The following is a 24,516-nucleotide window of genomic DNA, read 5'->3' as shown; positions in this document are numbered from 1 at the left end:
CCTCGGTGCGTGCGAACGCGGTGTTCCCCGCCCCGGTGCGTGGAACTGGGAACCCGTTGGCATCCCAGCATCGCCCAGTTGCCCGCAGCCTCCGGTGCCAGCTCCCGCGGGAGCTCCTGGGGGGGCATCGCTCCTTCCCCCCTCCCTCCACGCGTCACGACGGCCCCGCATCTGTACCCGCCAGCCCCACACCCGCACGGCATCTCCGCGCACCCCTCCGACACGCCCCGGCCGGGCAACACCTCCCCTTCTCCGCCGGCCCTCGCTCCGTGACCCCCGGAGCACCGTGTGTGCCCCCGCGGGGTGAAGCTCGCACCCCCTCTCCTCCTCCACCAGTACTCCCAGTCCCGCTCCCAGACGGATTTTCCAGCGTGGAGGAGGCACGTGGGGGCTCACCCCCATCCCCGGCCATGCCCCCCACCCGCTTTGCGTGGCGAACAAGCGCCCGATGGCTGTGGGGGCCCTTCTCCCCAGATGTGCAACCCCTGGAGCGCGGCTCTGCGGCGTGTGGGTCCCGGGGCACCTCTTGGGCTCTGCGGCATGCGGGTCCCGGGACACCTCTTGGGCTCTGCGGCACGTGGGTCTTGGGGCACCTCTTGGGCTCTGCGGCGTGCAGGTCCCGGGGCACCTCTTGGGCTCTGCGGCACGTGGGTCTTGGGGCACCTCTTGGGCTCTGCGGCGTGCAGGTCCCGGGGCACCTCTTGGGCTCTGCGGCATACGGGTCCCGGGGCACCTCTTGGGCTCTGTGGCATATGGATCCTGGGGCACCTCTTGGGCTCTGCGGCATACGGGTCCCGGGACACCTCTTGGGCTCTGCGGCACGTGGGTCTTGGGGCACCTCTTGGGCTCTGTGGCATACGGATCCTGGGGCACCTCTTGGGCTCTGCGGCATACGGGTCCCGGGACACCTCTTGGGCTCTGCGGCACGTGGGTCTTGGGGCACCTCTTGGGCTCTGCGGCGTGCGGGTCCCAGGGCACCTCTTGGGCTCTGCGGCACGTGGGTCTTGGGGCACCTCTTGGGCTCTGCGGCGTGCGGGTCCCGGGACACCTCTTGGGCTCTGCGGCGTGTGGGTCCCGGGGCACCTCTTGGGGTCTGCGGCACGTGGGTCTTGGGGCACCTCTTGGGCTCTGCGGCGTGCGGGTCCCGGGACACCTCTTGGGCTCTGCGGCGTGTGGGTCCCGGGGCACCTCTTGGGCTCTGCGGCATGTGGGTCCTGGGGCACCTCTTGGGCTCTGCAGCGTGCGGGTCCCGGGACACCTCTTGGGCTCTGCGGCACGTGGGTCTTGGGGCACCTCTTGGGCTCTGCGGCGTGCGGGTCCCGGGGCATGCGGGTCCCGGGGCACCTCTTGGGCTCTGCGGCATACGGATCCTGGGGCACCTCTTGGGCTCTGTGGCACGTGGGTCTTGGGGCACCTCTTGGGCTCTGCGGCGTGCGGGTCCTGGGGCACCTCTTGGGCTCTGCGGCGTGCGGGTCCCGGGACACCTCTTGGGCTCTGCGGCGTGTGGGTCCTGGGGCACCTCTTGGGCTCTGCGCCGGTGAACCTGCCACGGATTTTCCCACCACGCTCCTGCCGCCAGTGACTGACGGGTAAAATAAAGAGTGGGACGAGGGGCGACCGGCACCAAGATCTGCTCACTGCCCCTGCTTGCCTTGCCAAGGATGTTGGCGTGGGGGACCCTCGTCTCTGCTGAGAAGGTGCGTGGGGACAGGGAGCTGGGCACAGCCCCACCTCAATGTGTGATCATCGGAGCAGAGAAGGAGCAGAGGGGGTCAAGCTCTGGCAGTTGGAGCAGCGATGGCTGCGAAATTGCATAGCCCCGTCAGTGCTTTTGTCCCTCCAGCCGCCCTGGGCTGGGCATCCCTGTCCTGGGCTTCATTTTTATGACTTTTTGCTCTCACAAGTAAAACGGTCTCAAACCTGACAGAACCGGATTTGGGCCGCTGCGATTTTTCCCGGCGCGTGACTGAGGTTTTTGGGGCGCGCTGTGCAGCATTCTGCTGCGGAAGAGCCGGGACAGGCGGCAGGCGTAGATTAGCTGGATGGGGCTGCCACAGATGCTCCAAAAGCTGATCCAAGGGAACTGGGCTCTGTGACAAGTTCAGGAGTAGCAGCAGCTCTGAATGAGTTACGGAAGGAAATGCCAGGGAGTTTGAGCTCTGTCCGGAAAGGCTAGCGGACATCCTGCTGGGGAGCACCGATAACCTCATCACCCGCCTGCTCTTGCCTCTCAGTCCTCATTTTTATCTCATTAGAGGGGAAATGGATTATAGTTGTTCCCATGTTACGTCCTTGCCAAGTTCTGCTTGCGCAGAAATGGTTATGAATGAAGCAAGCAGGTTATTTTCCCCCTTAAATCCCGCTTTCTATCCACGGCAGCTGCCTGTGCTTCCTCTGTTCTTGTAAAAACACCCACGGGTTTCTCCCGGAGTGTTTGGGTCCCTTCTTCTTAGTAAGAGAAACAGATGGAGCCAGGAGATGTGCCCTCCGCTGCCTTCAGAAACAGGTCGGATCAAATGGGTATCGGGCATCATTTGCTTCCCCAAGCTTTGGGGCGACTTCTCCCGCTTTCTCTTTTTCCTCCTATTCCTTAGACGTGGCTACGGTAGGACAGTTGAGCCGTACGCTGCAGGGAGACAGGCCAGGCTTCTCTTCAGCACTGCTCAGAAAGGTCAAACGAGTTCAATAAAACTGCATTTAGGTGTTAAAACATTTTTGTGACAGTCTGGCCAATGCTCTCGCTTTAAGAGTTCTTCTGGTGATGGTGGGGGATTCGCTGTGACATTTGACTGCTCTGCCCCCGGGGATGACGAGCCCCAGCTGTAGTCAGTGGCACCCCACAGCCACAGAAAATACTTTGCGGAGTCTGGATGCCTTGTTATTTCCAGCTACGCTCACAACCCATCCATCCTGCTGCTGCTTAGATCCAAAATGCCACTTTGTGCTCTACAGCCCTAAATCCCGGCCACTGCTTGAAGCAGGAGCGCCGGTCCCGTGTCCGGCAGGCTCCAGCTGGGTCCAGCCGGGTGACGCTAGCGCCATTTGCCGCAGTTCGAGACCTCTTCCCATCCCTCTGCCACCTTTCCGTGCCGGACAAAAGGGCGAGACGCTGCATCTGCCGGTGCTGCGGTGGGAAGGTGTGGCTTGGGGCCAGCACATCCCTTTCGCTTATGGGACTGGAGCCGCTGCCAGAGGGAGGGTGTCCTTACAGGGGCACCTGCTTGAGCCCAGCGGGATCAGTCGTGGGGGCAGGCAGGCGTTTTCCGGAATGCTGAAGGCTGCCTTGGTCAGAGGAAGAGCTGTGGTTTCTGTCAGGCCCAGGGCAGGTTGGTTGCGGTCGCAAGCTGTGCCCCAAAGAAAGCGTATGAAGGAAAGTTTAGAGGGCTCACTTGGCTCCGGAGGTGGGAGGCTTATGTACACAAGTCCCATACTGGTATACTCCTGCTGCAGTCACTCCTGATGTCCAGGGAGAAGAGCTAAGCCTCAAACTTTTAGGGATGACTCTAAGAATGTAAAAAAACAGCGGTGCAACCTGGACATTTTTCCCTTCTCCTCAAACATGAGGCTTTTATGTTGTGCTTCACAGAAAAAAAGAAAATAAATCTTTCCAACATGATGTTGACAGTCTGAAGACCTGTTTTCTTCCATGCTCTCTTCCTCTTTTTCCTCCTTAATGCCTCCCCAGAGCAGCTGTCTGTCCCCCGGCCCCTCCTGACCGCAGCCAGCATCTCTTGGGTACCACTTCCTTACGGCATCCCACATCAACTCCCGTCTGTTCTGGGATGCCTTTTACTGGTCGGTCCCTGCTGAGCTGAGCAAGCCCAGCTCCACCCTCCCAAGCACCCAGCACCCTGGCTCAAGGAGGGGCACCCATGTAGGATGACACCCTTCGCAACCTGTGCCTAGTTTATCCGTAAGCTGGCCTGAGACCGCCTTTTAAAGCAGCCACCTCCGTGCTGTCACGCAAAGCATCAAGGTGCCACTGACAGCTCGTGCTGGCATTTGCTCTGCGAAGAACGCAAAAGGCAAAAATGCCCTGTTTTTTTTTTTTTTAGGGAAGCGGTGCCCCAGGGCAGCGATGGCTGCAGGGGTGAGGTAGGGCACGTCTCCGTGGCATTCGCCAGACGGTGCCCCTAGGGAATACCCATCGGTGGTGCGGTGTGTGGCAACTGGAATCCAGCCAGACCCGTGCACTGCTTTTTCCTCTTTTTTTCTTCTTCTATTCCCTTCTTGCAAAAAAATAAAGCCTGTGTGAGGTCCAGCCCGTCTCCCCCCTCCTTCCTTCTCCCCTGCAAGTATCGTGGCTCGGCCAGCGCTGCCAGTGGCTCACGCAGGCTGCTTGGGAGAAGTTAGCAATAGCCGGTTCCCAGCAGGCAGGGTTCCTGCCCGCAATTCTGCGTTAGTCAGAGCATTGTTTCTCCTGCTGCAGCGCAGGCCTTTTCTGGGAAGGTTTCGTCTTTGCCAGGAGAGGCACAAGTACAGCCTGAGAGGAAAAACACCGATTGCCTTTGCTCGGCAGCCCAGTAGTAAGCATTTCCCCATGTTTCTACACCTCTGTGTGGAAATACTCAACGCGTGTCTTTCAGAGAGAAGCAGTATCCTTTTGGAAGGGGCAAAAGGGAGGGAAGAAGTCGGGCTCCTGTGTAATAGATAATGTTTTACGAGTGCCGCTGGCCATCGGTGGTCTCCGGAGGACGCAGGACATGGGTGCTGGTACTGGGAGAAGCTGGATGGAGCTGATTACTCAGAGGAGAAAGGGTGGGCAGGAGCTGAGCAGATGGTAAAAGGATGGGGAAGCGGAGGGCAGGTGACAAGGACCAGCTGTGGGACAGGGGGGTAATTCCCAGCACTGGGAGGGGGGACCGGCGCTGGTTTTGGTGACCTGGTATGGGCACGCCTTGCCTTCCTCTCCGGCCGGGATCGCTCAGAGATGCGCTGCTATCAAGTACCGCTTTTCCCAGCCAGTACGCTTGCACAACATCCCCTTCAACCTGACGAAGATGATCCACCCGGATGAATACCATCTGCTCCGTAAGCCTTCAGCACGGTCCACTCCTCCCCGGTGAGGCCCGCGGCTGGTGCTCTCCCTTTGACGTGAAAAACGCGGCAGTGAGACCCCAGTTTGCAGAGGAGGGGGCTGAGGAGGCAGGATCCCACCGGGGCCCAGCCGTCAGCAATTTTCACCCTCCTTTTTACTCGCAGGCTGCTCCGGTCTGTCCAGGAAAGCGTGAACATCACACACAAGGGGTTTTAAGAACGGTTCCTTGCTGCAGTTTGCAGTCCTTGATGGTGGACTAAATATTTCTTTTAACACTGAAGTACTGATTACTTTAAAACTGATTACTTTAAAAAAAAAAAAAAGAAACCTTAGTCATAAAATTAGAGGTTGTTTAGAGGGGCAGGAAAGGTAAAATCCACAAACACAAAGCCAGCCTGAGTTTGAAGCATCTGAACTCACAAGGCTAAGCACTATACCTTCTCTTGTGCTAGAGGAAATACTTTGATTTGATCCACTGTAACGCACAGCAATATTTTTTTTAATACATTTGGAAAGCAGAGGCCTGAGGAAAGGCTCATTGTGCATGGCTAATTTAGCTGCTTAATGAAAAACGTAGCCTAATGAAAACCAGAAACCCTACGCTGGAAGAAGGGTGTCAGCAGAGAGCTGGGGAGCGATTTAGCCTGAACTGTTCCTCTGCGGAGGTATGTGGAGGACCACCCGTAGAGGTAGATTACCTGCTCAATTACCTCCAGATCAGATGACATGCAGCACATGCAGAACCGTTTCCCCTGGCTGCTCTGAGGCATGCAGCAAACTCCGCTCCCGCAGAGGGGATTCAGCATCACAACACCAGCTTGCGCAACGTGATTGCGTCCCGTGGGTCAGATCTGATCACAGGTGGAGGCTTTGGCTACCTTGCTCTGTTTGAAGAGCAGGCGTAATGAAAGTCACAGAGGAGACTCTCTTATTCTTAAAAGTAGCAACCAAGAAGTTTGCTGATGCAATTCACAACCACAGAGCTGGGGCTTACCCTTGCAGAACTGGGTAATACCCAAAAACTTTTTGAATGCCGGTAATTATCACCTGTGTGCTACCCAAGATAACTTATACCAACAAAGCTGGCTGCAAGTTTTTTGATTAGTAAGGCCTAACATTTATTTTGTTATTCACGCTATGCCACATCTCAAAATAACAACGCGAATATTTCATTGACGGGAATATTTTGCGCTATATCTCCGTGCACTTATGCAGCCAGCGATTCATATGACCTAAACCACCTTACCCTATCCATCTATAATCTTCCTGATGATGAATAACATGGATACAGCCCACCAGAGACTCCTCTGACTACCCACCCTGCCACCAACACCCTTCACTGACAGCTGAACAGTATTTTTCAGGACTGACTTGAAGAAGCAGAAGTGAAGGGAAAACTAAACTGAGGGTTCCAAGCACAAAAGTGCGATTCTTCAAAATCTTCAAAGTCCATGCAGAGGAAGGTATTTGCACTGGAAGGTAAAAGGGGGAGCAAAGTTGCTTAAGAATTTAGGGCTATTTCTAATTTTCAGTGATCTGTATATAAAGAAATTAAGAAAAAGTCACTGTTGCCAAATGAAACCTAGTCAGAATTACAGCCGCTGCCCCAGGGCATCATCTGTAATGTTTTAATTCAGCACCTTCCATACTTGACCCTAAAGGAAGGCTTTGGTGCCCCTCTCCTCCCAAAATGCCCCAAGAGACCTTTTTCTTTTAAGTCAGTGTGTACCTCTGTCTCTGTGTATCCTTTGTGCATGAAGTTCCCACGTAATTTGTAAATAACCAAGATTTCCATTCTGAGCACCCACGCTGCACTGTGAGAAGGATTAAATTACTCCCGTCCATTCCTGGATGGTCTCTTGGTTATGAGGCATTTGTCAAGCTACAGCATCTGTAGTAAAATACCTGCCTTTGTCAAAAGCATTTGTGTCAACTGCAATTTCACAGCTTGGAAACGGTGTCTCCTGCAAGGCAGAGAAAGTTCATAAACCAGGAACGTCGTAGCCTGGCCAGTGCTTGCACCAAGCACTCCTACAGGGCAGTGCAGCATGCTGGAGTCAGAGCCCCAGAGGACCTCTCCTGCTTGGGCCAAGAAGCCACCCATGGCAACAGAGGGATGGGGAGATGCTACAAGGGGAGCGGCTTCACATTTTCCAATGCTTAACGGCAGGGACGTGCGAGTTAACAGATGAGAGCGCCATGCTGATCTGTCAGACAGCACTCAGACTGACCGAGCTGGTCCCCACAATTAAGACTTCAGTGCTATGTTGATGCATCTGTCACAACTCATCCAAACTCGTCCAAATCCTCTACCATCACCTAAAAGCCAGTGTTGCCCTTGATGCACGGCATCCACACGTTCATTGCCAGAGCAGCGTTACACACCTGCTAGGCACAGGGAAAGAGTTGGCCAGGCCCCTGGCAGGTCCCCCAGGCTGCCTTGCAGAGGGCACGGGCTGTCGGAAACGGAGCAGACGTTGCTGATGGAGGAGAGCAATCAGAGTAGCCAGTTCTGCAGTAGGGGTGGATGGTACAAGATGAACACAAAAGGGAATGGTGGGGGGAAAAGGATCAGATGCAGAGTATTGTGAGCACAGGGCTGGGAAGAGAAGAAGGGAGATGTGAGAGAAAGGTTGGTTGAAGGGCAAAGGGGTGGGAGAGGAAGGCAGGGGAGGCGAGAGGTAAGGGTGGTGGAACAGAGAACTATTGCCTTAATGCAATAACCATCAATTAAATGACAGCAGAAAAAGTCAGTGCCAAATTAGGCTAAGAAACACAATCATACAAAGTAGACTAAAACCCAACAGGCCAATTAATTGATCTGGGAGCAATCAAGATGCCAGGAAGCAATGGCAGGAGAAACCAGCATCAGCACTAAGCACAGTTTTGGGGCCAGCCTTCCCGGTATTTCTGTGCTTCGTGTCACCGCTGACCACAGAGCGGTGTTTCTCAGCAAACAGTTAGGTCCTGTTGGAGGCAGCTCATACCTGTTTATGTGGTTGTCTTGTCATACACAGATCAAGGCAGAAATACTCTCTCCAGATGGTTTATAGATCTAATAGAACACCAAGAAGGTTTAACTTGGTTCCACCTTGGGTGAAGAGCACAAATAGCCATGGATGACACTAATGGGGGGGGGTGGCTACCATAATGAATGTCAGAACTTCTGCCCAGAGGGGTCTCAGTCAACTTGACAAGTAGCACCTTGTGGTGTTCAAGGAGATGAACAGAGATCTGTGGGGGGGTGACAGAGCCCCGTGCATTCGGCCAGGCGGGGAGATTCAAGCAGGGTGGCAGCCCTACTGAGAAGGGCTTGGGGTTAGAGCTGACCATTAGCCAAAAGCACGTTCCCATTGCAGGTAAGACAAACTGGCTACACTAGGAGCCACATGGCTAGCAGAGCCAGAAGAGCGATTTTTACCTGCTCTGTTCAGGGCTGGTGAGGCTTCACCAGGATTCGTGTCCAGTGTTAGGTCCTCTACTTCAGGAGTGATGTGGGGAAACAGGAGAGGGGCCAGCAGCACCTACAAAAATGGTTGGGGGCCTGGAGCACAGTGCCTGTGAGGGGAGGGAGCTGGGCTTGGGTAGTCTGGTGAAAAGGAGGCAGAGGGGGCATCACCAGGAGCCTGTGACTGCTTGAAAAGCAGTTACAGACATGAGAGAGCCAAAATCCTGCAGCATCAGACAATGCAGCAAGGGACAACAGCCACAGATTGCAGTTTGGGAGGCTCACACATAAGGAAAGCTTCTCCCCTAAGGAGCGGGGTGTCCCCTGGGACACGCACCCAGAGAAGCAGGGCTCTCCATCCTCGGAGGTTTAAGACTTGCTTAGACAAAGCCTCAGCTGAGGTGACGTAGCGTTGGCAATAGGTCTGCTCCAACGGGGAGCTGGAGGCCACCAGAGGCCCCTTCCCACAGGCAAAACAACTGTATTGAAAAGACACCTCAGCATTGTATAAAAGTTGGAGGGGCTCCACAAGCAGTTCTCAACTACACTAAGTTTTAGTCTCTTGAAAAACAATTAGCCTTAAGATTAAAGTCTCTTCCCTTACCCAGCACCTTGTCAGAATCAAGAAAAAAAACCCAAACGAAAGCAAAAAAACCCCAAGCCAAATCCCAGACACACGACTAATCGTATCTCCGTACTAATCATAGCAGAGGAACACAATGCACAAGTCCATCCACGCTTGCCAAGTTGCAAACGCTTGTCCAAAATAGCATCTGAAAGCAATTTGCAGTCATTCTCTATAAAAATACTTCCCTGTCAGCTCAGCAGCCATGGGAAAGCCTTGAATTAGACTATCCTCCCCCCTCAAATACCTTTTGCATTGACTAAAAAGAACTGCTAAGACCTCTCTCTTTTCAGGAGAATTTTTCCATATGCTTCTTTGCAGGCAGAAGACACTTCTAATTATTCACCCACTTGGCAAGTTTTTCCATCTTCCACATTGTGCCCTTGGAGTAACATTACCAAGTGAGGAAAAGCTTTATTTTTGATAGAAATAAATCTCTTCACCCTAAAAGACTAATGCATACCCATTAGATACATGCAAACCCTGGAATGAATTAACACAGAAAATAGTTTATTTTCCACTCCAAGAGATCTCAATAGTGACTTTTCAAACTCACCAGGAACGCGCTTTAAAGTAATACTCCAAGGCACATAGTAAAGCATACATCCAACCCTCAAAAAGAGCTGGAGACTTCATCAGACAACACGTGCTTCCTAAAAAACAATGCTGAATGTGAAAATCCATTTACATTTAATATTACCACATTTGCTTTTGCAGTTCTGCAATACCTGGAGGTATTCAAGGAGCGTGTGGATGTGGCATTGTGGGATGTGGCTTGATGGGCATGGTGCTGTGTGGTGTTGGGTGGGTTGGTTTTTGGTGTGTTGTGGTTTGGTTTTTGTGTGCTTTTTTTGTTTTTTTTTTGTTTGGGGTTTTTTTTGGTGGTTTTTTTTTTTTTTTTTTTTTTTAAGGTTGGACTTGATGATCTTACAGGTCTTTTCCAACCTTAGTGATTCTGTGTGATTCTGTGTGAAATTAAGTCTTTCTCTCCCAAAGAAACTCCTCCCGATACTGAGAGGCTTTGCCTAAACAAAGATTTGAGGACTCTTGTCTCATTACAATATTTTACAGTCAAAACATCTGAAACACTAGTAGGCATCTTCCACCACCCCTAAAAACCAGAGAGAGAAAAGCAATGCCTTAGGACAGCCAAAGAAAGCGAGGTGAGGTAACAAATGGCACAGGGTTCATTTGGATCAGCAGGGTTCCACCAGATCACTGCCATGCTGCTTTTCAGGTGTATCAGGATTCAAGTTCACTTCGGCACAGTGCAAGAAAGCTGCTGATTGCCAGCAGTAGGGATCTTCCTGTATTTGTATATGAAAGCATCAGTCTTTCCAAGACTAACCCCATAGACACCATCTGGCACCAGAGACCCAAAACGCGGCTGTCTGCTGCTGCGAAAGGATTCTTCAACACCATTCACCAAGGAGGAAGAATTCCCATCAACTTTCAGGTCTTTTGCAGTGGTGGTTTCACTTGTGCCCTCAGAAATGGCATTAGAAGACTCGTTTTCAGCACACTTGGTAATGTCATCCATGCGCTTATGGAGATCTTGGCTCAGCAGCAATACAATAGTGCCTCCAACACGAAGTACTCTGGCAATTACAGGAAAAACAAAGGTTAGGTGTTCATCCTGCCTGGCATTCTTCCATCCGTGCAGAACTCAACACTGCTGACACTTCAGATGCCAGCTGCATTTGATAAAACACCTAAGCACATTAAGGGTCATGGCTCAACTCAGTAAGCTGCACCTCCAAATGGAGTTTAAATTCCCCGTCTTCATAACTCTTCCTAAATGGGAGAACTGGGCCCTGTCCTGACTCCTGACATTTCCGACCTCATGAGTTCTTTCCATTGGGTTAGCAGGGAAGACAGACCCAGTTTTTCCCCCCTCTTAGTATTCTTCCAAGGATCAAGGGCAGTATCACCTTCAAACCCCGGTTTTGGGTTGCATGAGCCTCCACCATTCTGCAAAGGAACAGCTTCCCAGGGCAGCAGGAGCTTCTCAGGTTGGTAAGGCAGTTCTGAAGCTGGCCTTGCCCTTTGGAAACTTTAAAAGGTCTGTCCTTTCCACGTTCCACTGATCCTTAATGGCTTTCAAAGTCAGGAAACAGAGGAAAATTAACCGTTGTTTGCAGTCCATTTTTGCTCATTTGTACATGAGCAAACATTACACTTGGCCTTGAAAGAGGTTGGCCAACAGAAAGAAGTTGGTTCACAGCAAGTGGATTGAACAGTCTTACTGGTGGGGCTCTCATGGTAACGGTCCCTTCCTCCCCTCCACCTCCTCAAGGAAATATTTTGCTTAGGATGGCCCAACAGAGCAAATGAGACCAGAAGACGAGCACGGCCAAAGGGAGAGATGGTCAGCGCAAGCTGATGTAAGATTGCCCTGCCATTCCGTGGAGCTACCTCGCCCTCTTCACCATCTCCCCACCACATTCCTGCATTGGGTGAGCGAGATCAACACCCGCTGAAGAGCAACCCTACAGAAAGGGCTTGTTTTCGGCCAAGAAATGAAATAAAGGGGCAGATGGTTTGAACTGCCGGTTAGAAGCAGCCCGCTATTAGCTTGGCTCAAGTCTGCCACAAAATGACAGGGTGAGAGATGAAAGGAGGCATCTAAAAGCAGACCAGGTGGCTAGCTGGATATTCCAGTACACGCTAACAGAAAGGAAAATGCATACCACAGTTTCCTGGTCCGAGATCCTTCCTGCCAAGGCAGGCTGGTAAAAGCTGGATTGTGAACCCAAAAGGAAAGCCTATGATTTTATACGAGCAGACCTCAACCGAGAAAGGGTTATTGCTTTAGTTGCCTGACGATGCTTTAAGTTTGTCTAGGTCATCCTCTCCTCTTTCTCCTTTCTGCCTTGTGAAGAACATTTGTGAGTGTGGCTCACACATATTTCACCATCATGCCTTGTAAAGAGTATTTGTGACTATGGCTCACACAACAAGCTCATTCCTTGTCAGCTTGCGCTGCCAACAGCACGTCTGCAGCTTGCAAGACAAGCCACAACAGCCTTTAAGGGACAAGTAAAGGACTAGACTTTCACAGCCTGCACAGGACCAGACTGCAGAGCTGGAGAGCGTTTGGAATAAAGCAAGCACTTCAGGACATGGTTTATTGGGCATGGTGGTGTTGGGTTGACCGTTGGACTTGATGATCTTACAGGTCTTTTCCAACCTTAATGATTCTGTGAAACCTGAAGCTGGCTGAACGCTTAGGATCGCACACCATCGTGACATTCATACCAAATGCCAAGCATGTCAAAGGCCACACGTACCTCTCCATTTCCTGGAGAACATCCGGAAGGAGCTGTATGTCTTTTGTGATCTTGAACCTCTTCCCAAACAGAATATCCGAAATCACAGCGTCAAAGCTTTCTGAAGGCAACGGCAATGCTGCAGAGTAAAGGCAGGTCTTTACATCTGACTATCTGAAAAACGAACAGCAGCTATGCCCCCATTCACCTTACAAAACTGTCTGCCAGCTCTTCCGCGTGGTATGCACCCAGATTCATAGCTCCTTCTGTGCTTATCCTCACAAACGGCAGGACGAAGCCACCAACCCAATGCAGACTGGGAAGAGACACATTCATGAGAGTGTGGCTTAGCTTGCAGATTCCCTGTTACTGGTGAAATGTTTGCCCCAATAGCACGACTCTCCTAACAGCAACTGCATGGGTCCAAACTAACTGCTGCTTCTCAACTCACAGTACATCTTTACAAGCAAAATGCAAAAGAAAAGCTAAGCTTGCAAGCACTTTACTCAGCACAGATGTTCAGATGCACACACATGAATGGCAAGGAACCACGTGTAAATTCCTCTCCATCCCCCTTTTCTCCCCCCAAGAATCTGGTTACAGCCAGAATCACTTGGATTCTGTTGGAGCTAGTGTCTTTGAAGCCTCTCCCCACAGTTCCTGCATCCTGGGAACAGTCAGTTCTCTTGACCACGAGGCAGCACTGCACCCTTGTGGTGATGAAGACCGGCCACATACCAGGCTGTGCTGGCCAGAGCACAGCCAGCATGTGAAAGGACGAGACTATGGGTTCTCCATCCCTCAGGATGCTCAAAACTCGACTGCACAAGGCCCTGAGCAACCTGACCCAGCTTTGGGGTGAGCCCCACTCCCAGCAGATGACAGGACTAAAGACCTCCAGCAGTCCCTTCCCACCTAAACCCTGCTGCGATTCTATGCCAGCCTTTCCAGAACTGGCTGGAGATGTTCCTTGGACCATCCTTGGAGCAACACTTGCAGCACAACAGTTTTATAACAAATTTATCTACAAATGGAAGGACAAGTTACCTACAGTCCTTCTCAAAACATGCAGAAAGAACAGCTGCTGAGCAGTGACAAAGACACCAATTACTTGTTCAGTATTAGAAAAGTTTGACATCAAAGTACCTTCCATGATCCTAGAAGCCAAGGCCAATCACAGCTTTTAAGTAAGAAATAAAGCTTTATATATTCTTACCAATAAGAAATAATAATATTTCTTACCCTTCTGGTAAGAAATAAATATTGCAAGGTAAAAAAATATGCATACTTTATCACCAATGCACAGGAAAAAACAGCCAATTTTGTCTGTCATGAATTTCATAAAGGACTAATTTAGACTTGGGCCTTGAGGTCCAGAATAAGGTCATAAAATTATTACCTTCTCCCCAGACTAGCTCATGAACTGAGAGCAAACAAATTGCCTCTTCCAGGAGAAAGGCATCGTCATTCAAAATACTCCTACTGCAAAACATCAACAATTCCACACTGAGCTTAATGAGTCCCCACTATTACTCATTTGGTACATTTAAGTTACAAGCCACATTTTATCTGAATTTGTCCTTGCTGTGTTCCCATTAGACACAAAAAACTCTCACACGGTACGTACTCTTTGTGGTAGTCACACATGTACCATTAAGACAGAACACTACTGCCCGTGTCTGACAATTGTTATTTTCATTGTCTTCTGCCGGGTTCATTCTTGCCAAAGCTCAGAGGGGCAGAGAACAAATAATTATCCATTCGCTAGCACTACAGAGTCACTACTCAGCTATTTGTTGAGAGTTAGCTCTACTATACATCACCTTAAGAGAACCTACATTCTCTGTATAACCCCAGAACCACAAAAAACTTCTAACATGTCTCACTTGGAAAGCCTACAGACATACCTTTCACAGAAGCTTTAAGTAACTCAATCTTATCCATCAGGCCTGCAGTCTTAATATTCACATCTGCACCCTCTAGTTGTGAATCACTTATATCAGCACCCCAGTAACAGGCTTCCTGGTCAGAGAAAAAGAGAAAAGTCATTTTGTTGACAAATGGGTGCATCTATTTTACAAACCCTTCACAGAACTGCCTTGTTGCACAGCTCTTCCAAGACAAACCCCTTGCTGGGAGATCTTGTACCATTACACAGAGCAACACACAGACCCAGAGGACAGAGGAATGGGGGAAACCTGTGCTGTCTTCACTCCTTTCATATTCTGGTCTGCTCAAGACACTTCTAACTTACAGAAATACTGAGGCTATGTCCTAACAGCGAGGCCCCAGCTAGCTACAGCCAGCCACGCTGCCTCTAATACTGACAACTGACTGTACATTGACACCTCCGATCCCAGAATAAGCCCAGGCAGTTTTAAAAGTCCACGGTTGCCTCACACAAACCCCGCGGTATAAATCCAGGGCTGCCAGCGCTGCATGCACAAGTACGTAGGACTTGGTTTTACATCCCTGGGGAGGAACGTTTGTACTAAAACTCTTTTAACAGCTGCCTAGAAAGATCAGTTTGGTTCCAGCTTCACAGTGACGGACTTTGGTTTAACTGTGGGGCAGATTTTTCTTGATGCAGCTACAAGCCACCTTGCAAAGTTCCTGCCCATTGTGACTGTGATACTCACGGGCCACTCTTTGGCAGCTTCCAGCAGTATCGTTCCTAGCCCGCACATGGGATCCAGCACAAAGGCACCCGCCTACGAAAATAAAGGGGTTATTGCATCCCAAGCCAGACAGACCCCTCCCAGGACAAAGCTTACTCAGGGATGTACAGATCACCTACATACTCCCACTGAATCCAGTGTTGGTAACAACAATCACCGGTTTACCAGGCCAAACTTGTTGTAAGAGAGTACAGAAAAGAAGCATTGATAGTTTCAGTAAAGACAATGTACCAATGCACCTAGCCTTGAGGTGACATTCAGGGGAAAAAAATTATGAGTGGACTGCAGACGGATATTGGTACCAAATTAATCTATGGAAAACATCACACTTGCTTCTGTTTTCCCTTGGGAGAATAACCCCAAACAAGGTTTGAAGCCTGGACAGTGAAAAAATCTTGCCATTCAGACATATATATTCATACAAGCACCTCTCCTGAGAAGGACCTGGGATTACAGCAGATACCTGGTTGAACAGCAGGCGACAATGCACTCTGATCGCAGATCAGGCAAACCCTGTCCACACACATTAGAGCGTGGGGCATTAGAATCACCACACTTCTTCAAAGCTTCCAGCTCCAGCCCTGAGGAGCAGCGACCCCCCCGCTTCATTTGGAACTCTACGTCTTTGCCATGAACATTGGCTTACACTGATTTCAGCCAGAGATGCCATGGCCCACGCAACTGTTGACCGCAGTCCTGCTGTTTTGATATACTCTCTGTTTGCCAATGGAAGCCTGCAGACAGCAAAAAAATCAACACAAGATAATGGTAAAACCACCCAGAAAAGCCCATGTAATGTGAAAGAACAAATGAACTGGACAGATCTGCAGACAGACAGATAGAAACCAGAGTCTGCTTTTATCCGTAACTCACTGCAAAGTCTGCCCTATGTGCTCAGATAAGGTCCAGACAAACCACAAGACTAATGTGACAGTCCAGTGAATATTAAACCAGAAGATGAATACTCACAGGGGACAGCAAGAGTATTTGGAAATTATACCTCTTCCGATACTGCCAAGACAAATCTGGTGAGGAGCATGCCTACCTGAAAAGAGGAATCCCCACCACAGAGTGAATGTCATTAAGATGTACGAAGATCTGAAAGAGGGAAAAATAACATTAGAAACCCTCAACCTGACATGACAATAGCTTTAACTCATTTCAAACAGACACAGAAGATGTTTCTACGAACTTCTGACCCTAGTTTTTAAGAACAAAAATGCACACATTAGACAATTACGATTAATTGTAAGAAATCACACTAGGTAATCTGAATGCCACTTTAGAGAGGATTTAATATTTAAGCAAGCTGGGAAGGGATTTTATCAGCCAGGAATCCATCAGCAAGCACTTGAATCTTCAAGGGAACCAATTTTTGTAACACTGAATGGATATTTTTAATTATGGAACCATTTACTCTAAGCAGGAGAACATTATTCACTACAAACTAGCGTTCAGCTATTCACACACTCACCCTTTTTAAAAAGCAAACAAAAAAGCCCCAAACAAACAAAAAAACCCCCACCAAAACGGAGTGCCACCAAGCAGTATTTCAGATGGAGGGCAGACGTGGGTAATCCTTCCGGAACTACAGGCACCTCAAAGAAACTGTCCTCCTGTCCCACAGAGTGCATCCCAAAAGAAGACTGAGCTCCCCAACAGGTCTCGCATGACTGCAATCCCTCCCCAGGAAGCCCGAAGAGAAACGCGATGCGTTTGAAAGATCCCAGACCTCAGCACTTGAATGGTTTCAGAGCAAAAATCTGGACAAGAACAAGAGCCCCACTTGAGGCTCAACAAAGCCGTATTTGAGGCACAGCCTGGGAAAACCAGAGCCAGGAGATGAACTCAGAGCTTTTATGGAAGGCCGCAGACCTCCCAGCATCAGCGCTGAGAGCAGCTGCCATACGCCAAGCACAGGGATGGAGAAACAGCTTGTCAAGAGCAACAGGTCCTTTCCAAGGTCTCCAGGCAGCCTGCACCATGGAGGGTGTCTTAAGCAAGCCGTTTGTAGGAGACAAGTCTAGGAGGAGGGTCTTCCATAAACGGCATCCTCGAGTTCCTCGAGAACACGACCTTGCTGCTCGCTCTCTTCCCCTACAGAGGCTCAACGAGCTGCCCAGTGGCTCAGGTGATCTCCATTTTCAAGAGTCAGAGTCCAGCAGTTTGTAAGCGTGCTGGATCCTGAGACATCGCCCATATGGATCCTTCCCCTCACGTACAGGCCCACGCTGGCCCTTCTGCTATTTATTTCAGTGCTCTGGAAGGCATGCACACACACTGGCTACTGAAAAGCTTTGCTCAGCACTACCAGATGGTTTCTAGTTAAATTCAGCAGCAGAAAGACAAACAAGGAGAGGCCACAGTCCTGAGTGCAAAGGGAGCAGAGAACAAACCAAAAGCTATCGGGGGCAATCCTGGAAGCAGCGACAGGCCGTCTGGCAGACAAGCACCACTACCTCGAGATCGGGGTCCCGCAGATCAGCCCGCCACCCAAACTGCTTCATGAGCGCTATGCCAACGGCTCTTCCAATCTCCTGCAAGGGGGAAGAACAGTCACAGGCAGTAAAAATAACAGAATGAAGAAAACTAAACATCACAGCCTTGACTGCACAATCCTTATAAATACATGGGAAAAGAAAGGGTCTCTCTTTATCCCTAGGAGAACAGTTTGTACAAAGACCAGATGAGGTACAATGCAGCACAGCGAGTGAGCAAGGGGCAGAGCAAACACACTACAGGACAAAGTGACCATCTTTGGTCACTACATCACCAAAGTGACCAGCTGCAGTGTGGGAGGCTGAAGTTCAAGCCCTGCCCAAGGTACAACAAAAGTGGTAATCATTTTAGAATTATCTGTCACACACAAAATATTTCTGATGGCTGTAAACTAGATTAGCTAAGAGAAAACCTGTGAATGCACAACTGCAACTCACAGTTTTAATGGTTTTACGGCACCTAGAAAGCTCCGACTATCTTCAGAGCACAAATTTAAGCAAACAGTTGTGTTGGCAGACTCATGTGTCCCCCTTCCCAAGGCACTAGCTTTAGCAGTAGAAAAAAAAAATCTAGTTAAACTACTGTTGTCTTCAAGTAAGAGAAATTTGCATAAACTGCAGCTACACAAGGTTTCTTTTTTCTTTTTTTTTATTTTCCTCAGAGTAGAAAGGTATTGCAGATGGGAAGAGTGCTGGATAGAAAGGGCCCCTGGAGGTCTATGCCACCACTGTCTCCCAAGGACCAAGGTCCACCCCCAGGACACATTTCAGGGCTGCACCACCCTCCTGGGGAACAAGTTCTCCCCAAGGCCCAACCAGAGCCCGCCCAAGCTGCAAGTCTGGTTTTGCACCTTCTTTTACACAGGCTGCCACAACCCAGAGGAGTCCGGCTCCACTGGCCTTGCAACGGCCCTTAAGTAGCTGTAAACTACTCTCAGGTCACTCCTCAGACCCCACAAGCCCAGACACCTCAACCTCTTACCTTTACTTAGCCTCAGTAAAAGGTGTTGATTTGAAAAATATTCAGGGTAACAGTGCCCAGAAACTAACAACAGCCCTTGTATTTCCACTTGTTCAAGGTAAATGCAGGTTAAGGTTTTTTTTTTGAGAAAATACAGAAAAAGCTTTGATCAGTTTGTTGTTCTAAAACATACAACACACAATTGAAATGACAAATAAACTACCCATCTCCCTTCACCTTTGTGAAATTCTTTTAAAACGTACATACTATAATCTACCTGTGAAGGAAGTATTTTGGCAATCGCTCTGCTAGGGTTAGGGTTAGGGCTATTAGATTTTGGTTTAGGGTTAGGGTTAGTTTTAGGGTTAGGGTTAGTTTTAGGGTTAGCGTTAGGGGCTAGGGTTATGGTTAGGGTTAGAGGGTTTGGGTCAGGGTTAGGGTTAGGGTTAGGGTTAGGGGTTAGGTTTGAGGTTGGGGTTAAGGTTGGGGTTGGGTTTAGGGTTAAGGATTAGGATTAGTGTTAGGGGTTAGCGTTAGGGATTAGGGTTGGTGTTAGGGTTAGGGTTAAGGATTAGGATTAGGGTTAGGGATTAATTTGGGTTTGGGGTTAGGGTTAAGGTTAAGGTTTAGTGTTAGGATTAGGCATTAGGATTATGGATAGGGGTGAGTTGTTGGCCAACACCATCCATGGGGTCCCCAAGGAGGTGAGACAGACTTGTTCTCAGCTCTGGTTACAGCCTCTTATGAGCAAGACCCTCGTGGAGAGCTGTGCGGGGCTTTGGGCACACTAGCAGAGGCAAAGGGGGATCTCTCCTCAGGCCACGCTCCTATGTCTGATGCCAGCAGGGCTGCAAAGGGGAAACAGGGAACAGACTGTGGTTCCCTGGGTTGAGATCTGGGCTACACTTGTTACTGGCGACTTCAGCCCTGGGAAGCTGTAGTGCCCCTGGCCAAAGAATATTGCCTGCTGAGGATTTAGTGACCCACATCAGGCTTAACCTGAGCAGGTCCAGCGTGACCTTTTGGTGGTGATGTCCTGTGCTGTGCACAGCGCTCAGGTGCAGGATGAGCTCAGCAGCTGGAGAGGAGCCTCTCCCTCATACCAGCAGCTCCACCACTCATGTGGCCTTGCCTTGATCTAACAATGCAGCTAGAAGTTCTCCCACGAACATTCCTTCAGTCTGAAAGTAGAAATGATGAGTAGAGTTGGGTTTTTGTAAGAAGATACTCCAATAGCTCAAATGAGCATGACAGGGTGACCCTTCCCATAGACAGGGTATGCTGCACAAGTTGGGGTTTCCAGAGTCTGGAGGGACTTCAACTATATTCGTCTCTCTCTCTCTCTCTTTTCATTGTTAGCCCTAAGAAAGTGCATGTGAAGTGATACTTTACAGGGTCTGAGAGCCTTTCCTGAGGTGGCCATAACAGACCAGTCCCTCCTGGTGCCAAACATAAGCAATGGTACAGGGCAGCCATTCAGGGCACAACTAGTGAGAAGCTCGTGTGTGTCTTTGACTTCGCAGGTGTGAAGGCAGAAGGCAGCCATTCTGGAGGTGCTGCAGAGGAACCTGGAGTATACCATCTGTCCTGAGGTGGCTGCTGAGAGCATGCTGGCACTGGCTCAGGTGATGATGGTACTGAAGGAGAAGGGCTTGTGCTCTGCCTTCAAAGATACTGCCATATCCATCAAGGTGCTCTTCGAATCTGTGAGTGAACCAACTCTTTCTCCTGCTTGTCTTTGAGATATGGGGAAGGCAGGGGTCTGCCCATGCTGTGTGGAGGGTCTCTGTCAGCTTTGGCCCTTTCCTGCTGTCTCCTGTGGGCAGCACATGTGGCTCTCCCAGGCCTGTGGGGTCTTGGGTGCGTGGGTACGGTTTCTCAGGAATAGAACAGCTCCCTGGCCAGAAAGGCTGCTGAGGCACCCCAAGACTAGCAGCCTGTCTCCCCTTAACTCAGGAGTTGCACCAGCGAGGAGACCTTGTTTCCGAATCTAAAATGTCACCGCCAGCAGAACTGCTTTCAAGACCACTGATTTATTGATGCCCATTTTTTTCTTTTCTTACACACCAATTTCTTGATTTATGGAGGATCTGAATGAGTAGTCATGAGCTGCTTCTTGGGCTGTCATCCTCCACAGTCAGTGTGCAGTTGTTGGAAAGGGGTTGGTAGGAGGTGCCTTCATTACCCACCTGACAGATGGGGTGTACTGGGTTTGCGTGGCAACGTTTTGGTAGTGGGGGGACTACAGGGGTGGCTTCTGTGAGAAGCTGCTAGAAACTTCCCCTATGTCTGATAGAGCCAACGCCAGCCAGCTCCAAGACGGACCTGCCGCTGGCCAAGGCTGAGCCCATCAGTGACGGTGGTAGTGCCTCTGTGATAACATATTTAAGAAGGGGGGAAAAAACTGGGAAATGGCAGCCGGGGAAGAGAGGAGTGAGAATATGTGAGAGAAAGAACTCTGCAGACACCAAGGTCAGTGAAGAAGGAGGGGAGGAGGTGCTCCATGCACCGGAGCAGAGATTCCCCTGCAGCCCGTGGTGAAGACCACGGTGAGGCAGGCTGTGCCGCTGCAGCCCATGGAGGTCCACGGTGGAGCAGATATCCACACGCAGCCCGTGGAGGACCCCATGCCGGAGCAGGTGGATGCCCGAAGGAGGCTGTGGGAAGCAGGTGGATGCCCAAAGGAGGCTCCTGGCAGGACCTGTGGACCCCCGGAGAGAAGAGCCCATGCTGGAGCAGGTTTACTGGCAGGACTTGTGACCCCGCGGGGGACCCACGCTGGAGCAGTCTGTTCCTGAAGGACTGCACCCCGTGGGGAAGACCCACGCTGGAGCAGTTCGTGAAGAACTGCAGCCCATGGGAAGGACCCACGTTGGAGAAGTTCATGGAGAACTGTCTCCTGTGGGAGGGACCCCACGCTGGAGCAGGGGAAGAGTGTGAGGAGGAAGGAGCGGCAGAAACAACGTGTGATGAACTGACAGCAACCCCCGTTCCCCGTTCCCTGTGCCGCTCACGGGGAGGAGGTAGAGAAAATCGGGAGTGAAGTTGAGCCCGGGAAGAAGGGAGGGGTGGGGGGAAGGTGTTTTTTAAGACTTGGTTTTATTTCTCATTATCCTACTCTGATTTTGATTGGTGATAAATTAAACTAATTTCCCCAAGTCGAGTCTGTTTTGCCCATGATGGTAATTGATGAGTGATCTCGCTATGTCCTTGTTCCGATCCCGACCTAGGAGCCTTTCGTCATATTTTCTCTCTCCTGTCCAGCTGAGGAAGGGGAGTGAGCGAGCGGCTGTGTGGTGCTTAGTGCCAGCTCGGACTAAAGCATGACATGGGGTTTCTGAACTGCACGAGCAAAAGGTCCTTCAATTTTTGGCCTTCCAGCTCTACGCATCCCTGGCCTCCTCTGCTTCAAGGAATAGATCATTCTTCACCAGAGAAGTGGAGGAAACATGGGTTAGCCTTCTCCTGTACCTCCAGGATCCTGATCCCAGAGTCTTCAATGTAAGAGCCCCTGGAGCTGATTTGCAAAGCCATAGAAAGCCACGTGGTGACAGCAGAGATGTTCTGCCGCTCCTGCCCGCTCAGCAGCTGCCGGGTGTCCCTGAATATCGTTCCTACAACTGTTCCACCCAGGTTTCTCCCATGCTGCCCAGGGCAGTCTTACCAGTATTACAAGTGGTGCTGCCTTGGGCCTCTGATGCTTTCTTTGGCCACGTGCCTTCGCTCAGGAGAGGGCAGTGAGGATCCACCCCATGGGCAGAGTGGCCGGGTGTAAGGGCTGTTCCCGGCAGCAGGTCCCCTCTGCTGCAGCCGGCGCCATTCCCTGCCTGCCAGTTGTGTCCGGGGCAGCCCGCTCCGCAAGGGAGAGCTCAGCAGAGCTCAGCTGGACCAGCTCCCTGGGAAGGGTCCCAGTGGGGAGGAACAACAGGGCTCGACTCTTTTTCAGGCATGCAAGATTGCCCTCCAACTCTGCACTCCATTCCTGGGGTGGAAGCAGGTGCAGGAGACCATTTGCAACTCCATGAGTCTGTCTGCAGCCGAGCTGCTGGACAAAGTGTGCCATCTTGGTGAATGGAGTCAAATCCAGTTGGCGGTCGGTCACAAGCGGAGTCCCCCAGGGCTCAGTTTTGGGACAGGTCTTGTTTAATATCTTTACCGATGATCTGGACGAGGGGATCGAGTGCACCCTCAGCAAGTTTGCAGATGACACCAAGTTGGGTGGGAGTGTTGATCTGCTGGAGGGTCGGAAGGCTCTGCAGAGGGATCTGGACAGGCTGGATGGATGGGCCGAGGCCAATTGTATGAGGTTCAACAAGGCCAAGTGTCGGGTCCTGCACTTGGGTCACAACAACCCCATGCAACGCTACAGGCTTGGGGATGAGTGGCTGGAAAGCTGCCCGGCAGAAAAGGACCTGGGGGTGTTGACTGACAGCCGGCTGAATGGGAGCCGGCAGTGTGCTCAGGTGGCCAAGAAGGCCAACAGCATCCTGGTCTGTATCAGAAATGGTGTGGCCAGCAGGAGTAGGGAGGGGATCGTGCCCCTGTACTCGGCGCTGGTGAGGCCGCACCTCGAATGCTGTGTTCAGTTTTGGGCCCCTCACTCCAAGAAGGACATTGAGGTGCTGGAGCGTGTCCAGAGAAGGGCGACGGAGCTGGTGAGGGGTCTGGAGCACAAGTCTGATGAGAAGCGGCTGAGGGAGCTGGGGTTGTTCAGTCTGGAGAAGAGGAGGATGAGGGGAGACCTCATCGCTCTCTACAACTGCCTGAAAGGGGGTTGTGGTGAGGTGGGTGTTGGTCTCTTCTCCCAAGTGACAAGCGACAGGACAAGAGGAAATGGCCTCAGGTTGCGCCGGGGGATGTTCAGGCTGGATATTAGGAAAAATGTCTTTACTGAGAGAGTGGTGAGACACTGGAATAAGCTGCCCAGGGAAGTGTTGGAGTCACCAACCCTGGAGGTGTTCAAGGAACTTGTGGACGTGGCACTGCGGGACATGGTTTAATGGGCATGGTGGTGTTTGTTGGTTGATGGTTGGACTTGATGATCTTACAGGTTTTTTCCAACCTTAGTGATTCTGTGATTCTGTGATCTTCTGGTAAGCAAGCTCTGCCCTGAGGAGACGTTGTGGCCATGGGGCCATTCCCCAGCACCAGGAGAGAAGCGTGGGGTGACATGTGGGGCTGTTTTGGACCGAGAAAAAGTCATGCCTCCCTGCTTTTCGGACGCCCCTGAGATGCTGAAGAGGCTCCACTGCATCGCCAGGAGCCACCACCTGGAGAATGGCCAGGGTCTGCATGGTGCCATCACCGCAGTCCTTGGTGAGGGTCAGAGCTGGAGCCAAGAAGGCCATGGGGGCCTGCGCTTTCACCATGTCCTAGTGTGTCCGGGGCTGGGGCTGGCCTCAGGAGGGTGGCTGCAGGGGTGGGTGGGTTTCAGGGGAGAAGGGCCGGGGAGCTGGTGGGGCAGCCGGGCCCCTGCACGGAGCAACGGCCACATCCTAGCGGCTGCATTGGAATATTTCCAGCCTCTCCCTCCAGCTCCCCACAGGTGTCCCCTGGCAGGGCAGGTCTGTGGGGCTGGGCCCTGATGTTTGCTTTTTTGCTCCCTGCCTTAGGAGATACCTTGGAAAAAGCAGGAGGCTCTGGCAGCTGGAAGGAGGCGCCTGTTTCCAGGTAGGTTCAAATGGGGCTGAGCTCCAGCCCTGTGGAGCTGGATGAGGTGGGAGACCTGGCCGAGGTCTGGCCTGGGGGGCTGCACAGGTCCTGGGGTGATGGTCTCCTCACGGCCCATTGGGTGTCATTGCAGCATCCCATCGCCTGCAGCCAGTGGCGGAAAAGTGAATCTGATTGTGGATCCGCTTTGTCCGTCGGAGGTCAGGGCAGTAAACCTCTGGGTGTGATGGTGCTGTGGGGGAGCAGCTGCGCCGCAACTTGATGGGATGTGGCTGCGGGTGCTGAGGGAGAGGTTGGCATCACCGCAAGACGGCTCCCCATGGTCTGCG

General features: G+C 51.2%; 1 protein-coding gene across 1 annotated transcript; it reads right to left on the bottom strand.

Moving 5' to 3' along the window:
• Positions 1-10,366: 10,366 nt before the first annotated feature.
• LOC132319036 (THUMP domain-containing protein 2-like) lies at positions 10,367-17,595 on the bottom strand. The gene is made up of 7 exons (XM_059828441.1): positions 17,518-17,595; positions 16,104-16,156; positions 15,705-15,792; positions 15,020-15,091; positions 14,288-14,402; positions 12,402-12,519; positions 10,367-10,709 (listed from the first exon to the last, which is right to left on the bottom strand). Exons 1-7 carry the CDS (start codon positions 17,563-17,565, stop codon positions 10,367-10,369), a joined length of 837 nt encoding a protein of 278 aa, XP_059684424.1. The 5' UTR covers positions 17,566-17,595.
• Positions 17,596-24,516: the final 6,921 nt, after the last annotated feature.

This window comes from Gavia stellata, chromosome 23 (assembly GCF_030936135.1).
Source record: "Gavia stellata isolate bGavSte3 chromosome 23, bGavSte3.hap2, whole genome shotgun sequence".
In the NCBI taxonomy this organism is placed as follows: domain Eukaryota; kingdom Metazoa; phylum Chordata; class Aves; order Gaviiformes; family Gaviidae; genus Gavia; species Gavia stellata.
This window is presented reverse-complemented; position numbering and strand designations above follow the sequence as displayed.

What these genes read in the sequence shown, in the direction of transcription:
- LOC132319036 (XM_059828441.1), bottom strand. Translation starts at nt 17,565, where the DNA reads ATGAAGCAGTTTGGGTGGCGGGCTGATCTGCGGGACCCCGATCTCGAG. An exon ending in TGCGGGACCCCGATCTCGAG is followed by an intron (nt 16,157 to 17,517) that starts GTAGTGGTGCTT and finishes TCCCTCTTTCAG; the next exon opens with ATCTTCGTACATCTTAATGA. An exon ending in CATCTCTGGCTGAAATCAGT is followed by an intron (nt 15,092 to 15,704) that starts GTAAGCCAATGT and finishes TTATTTTCGTAG; the next exon opens with GCGGGTGCCTTTGTGCTGGA.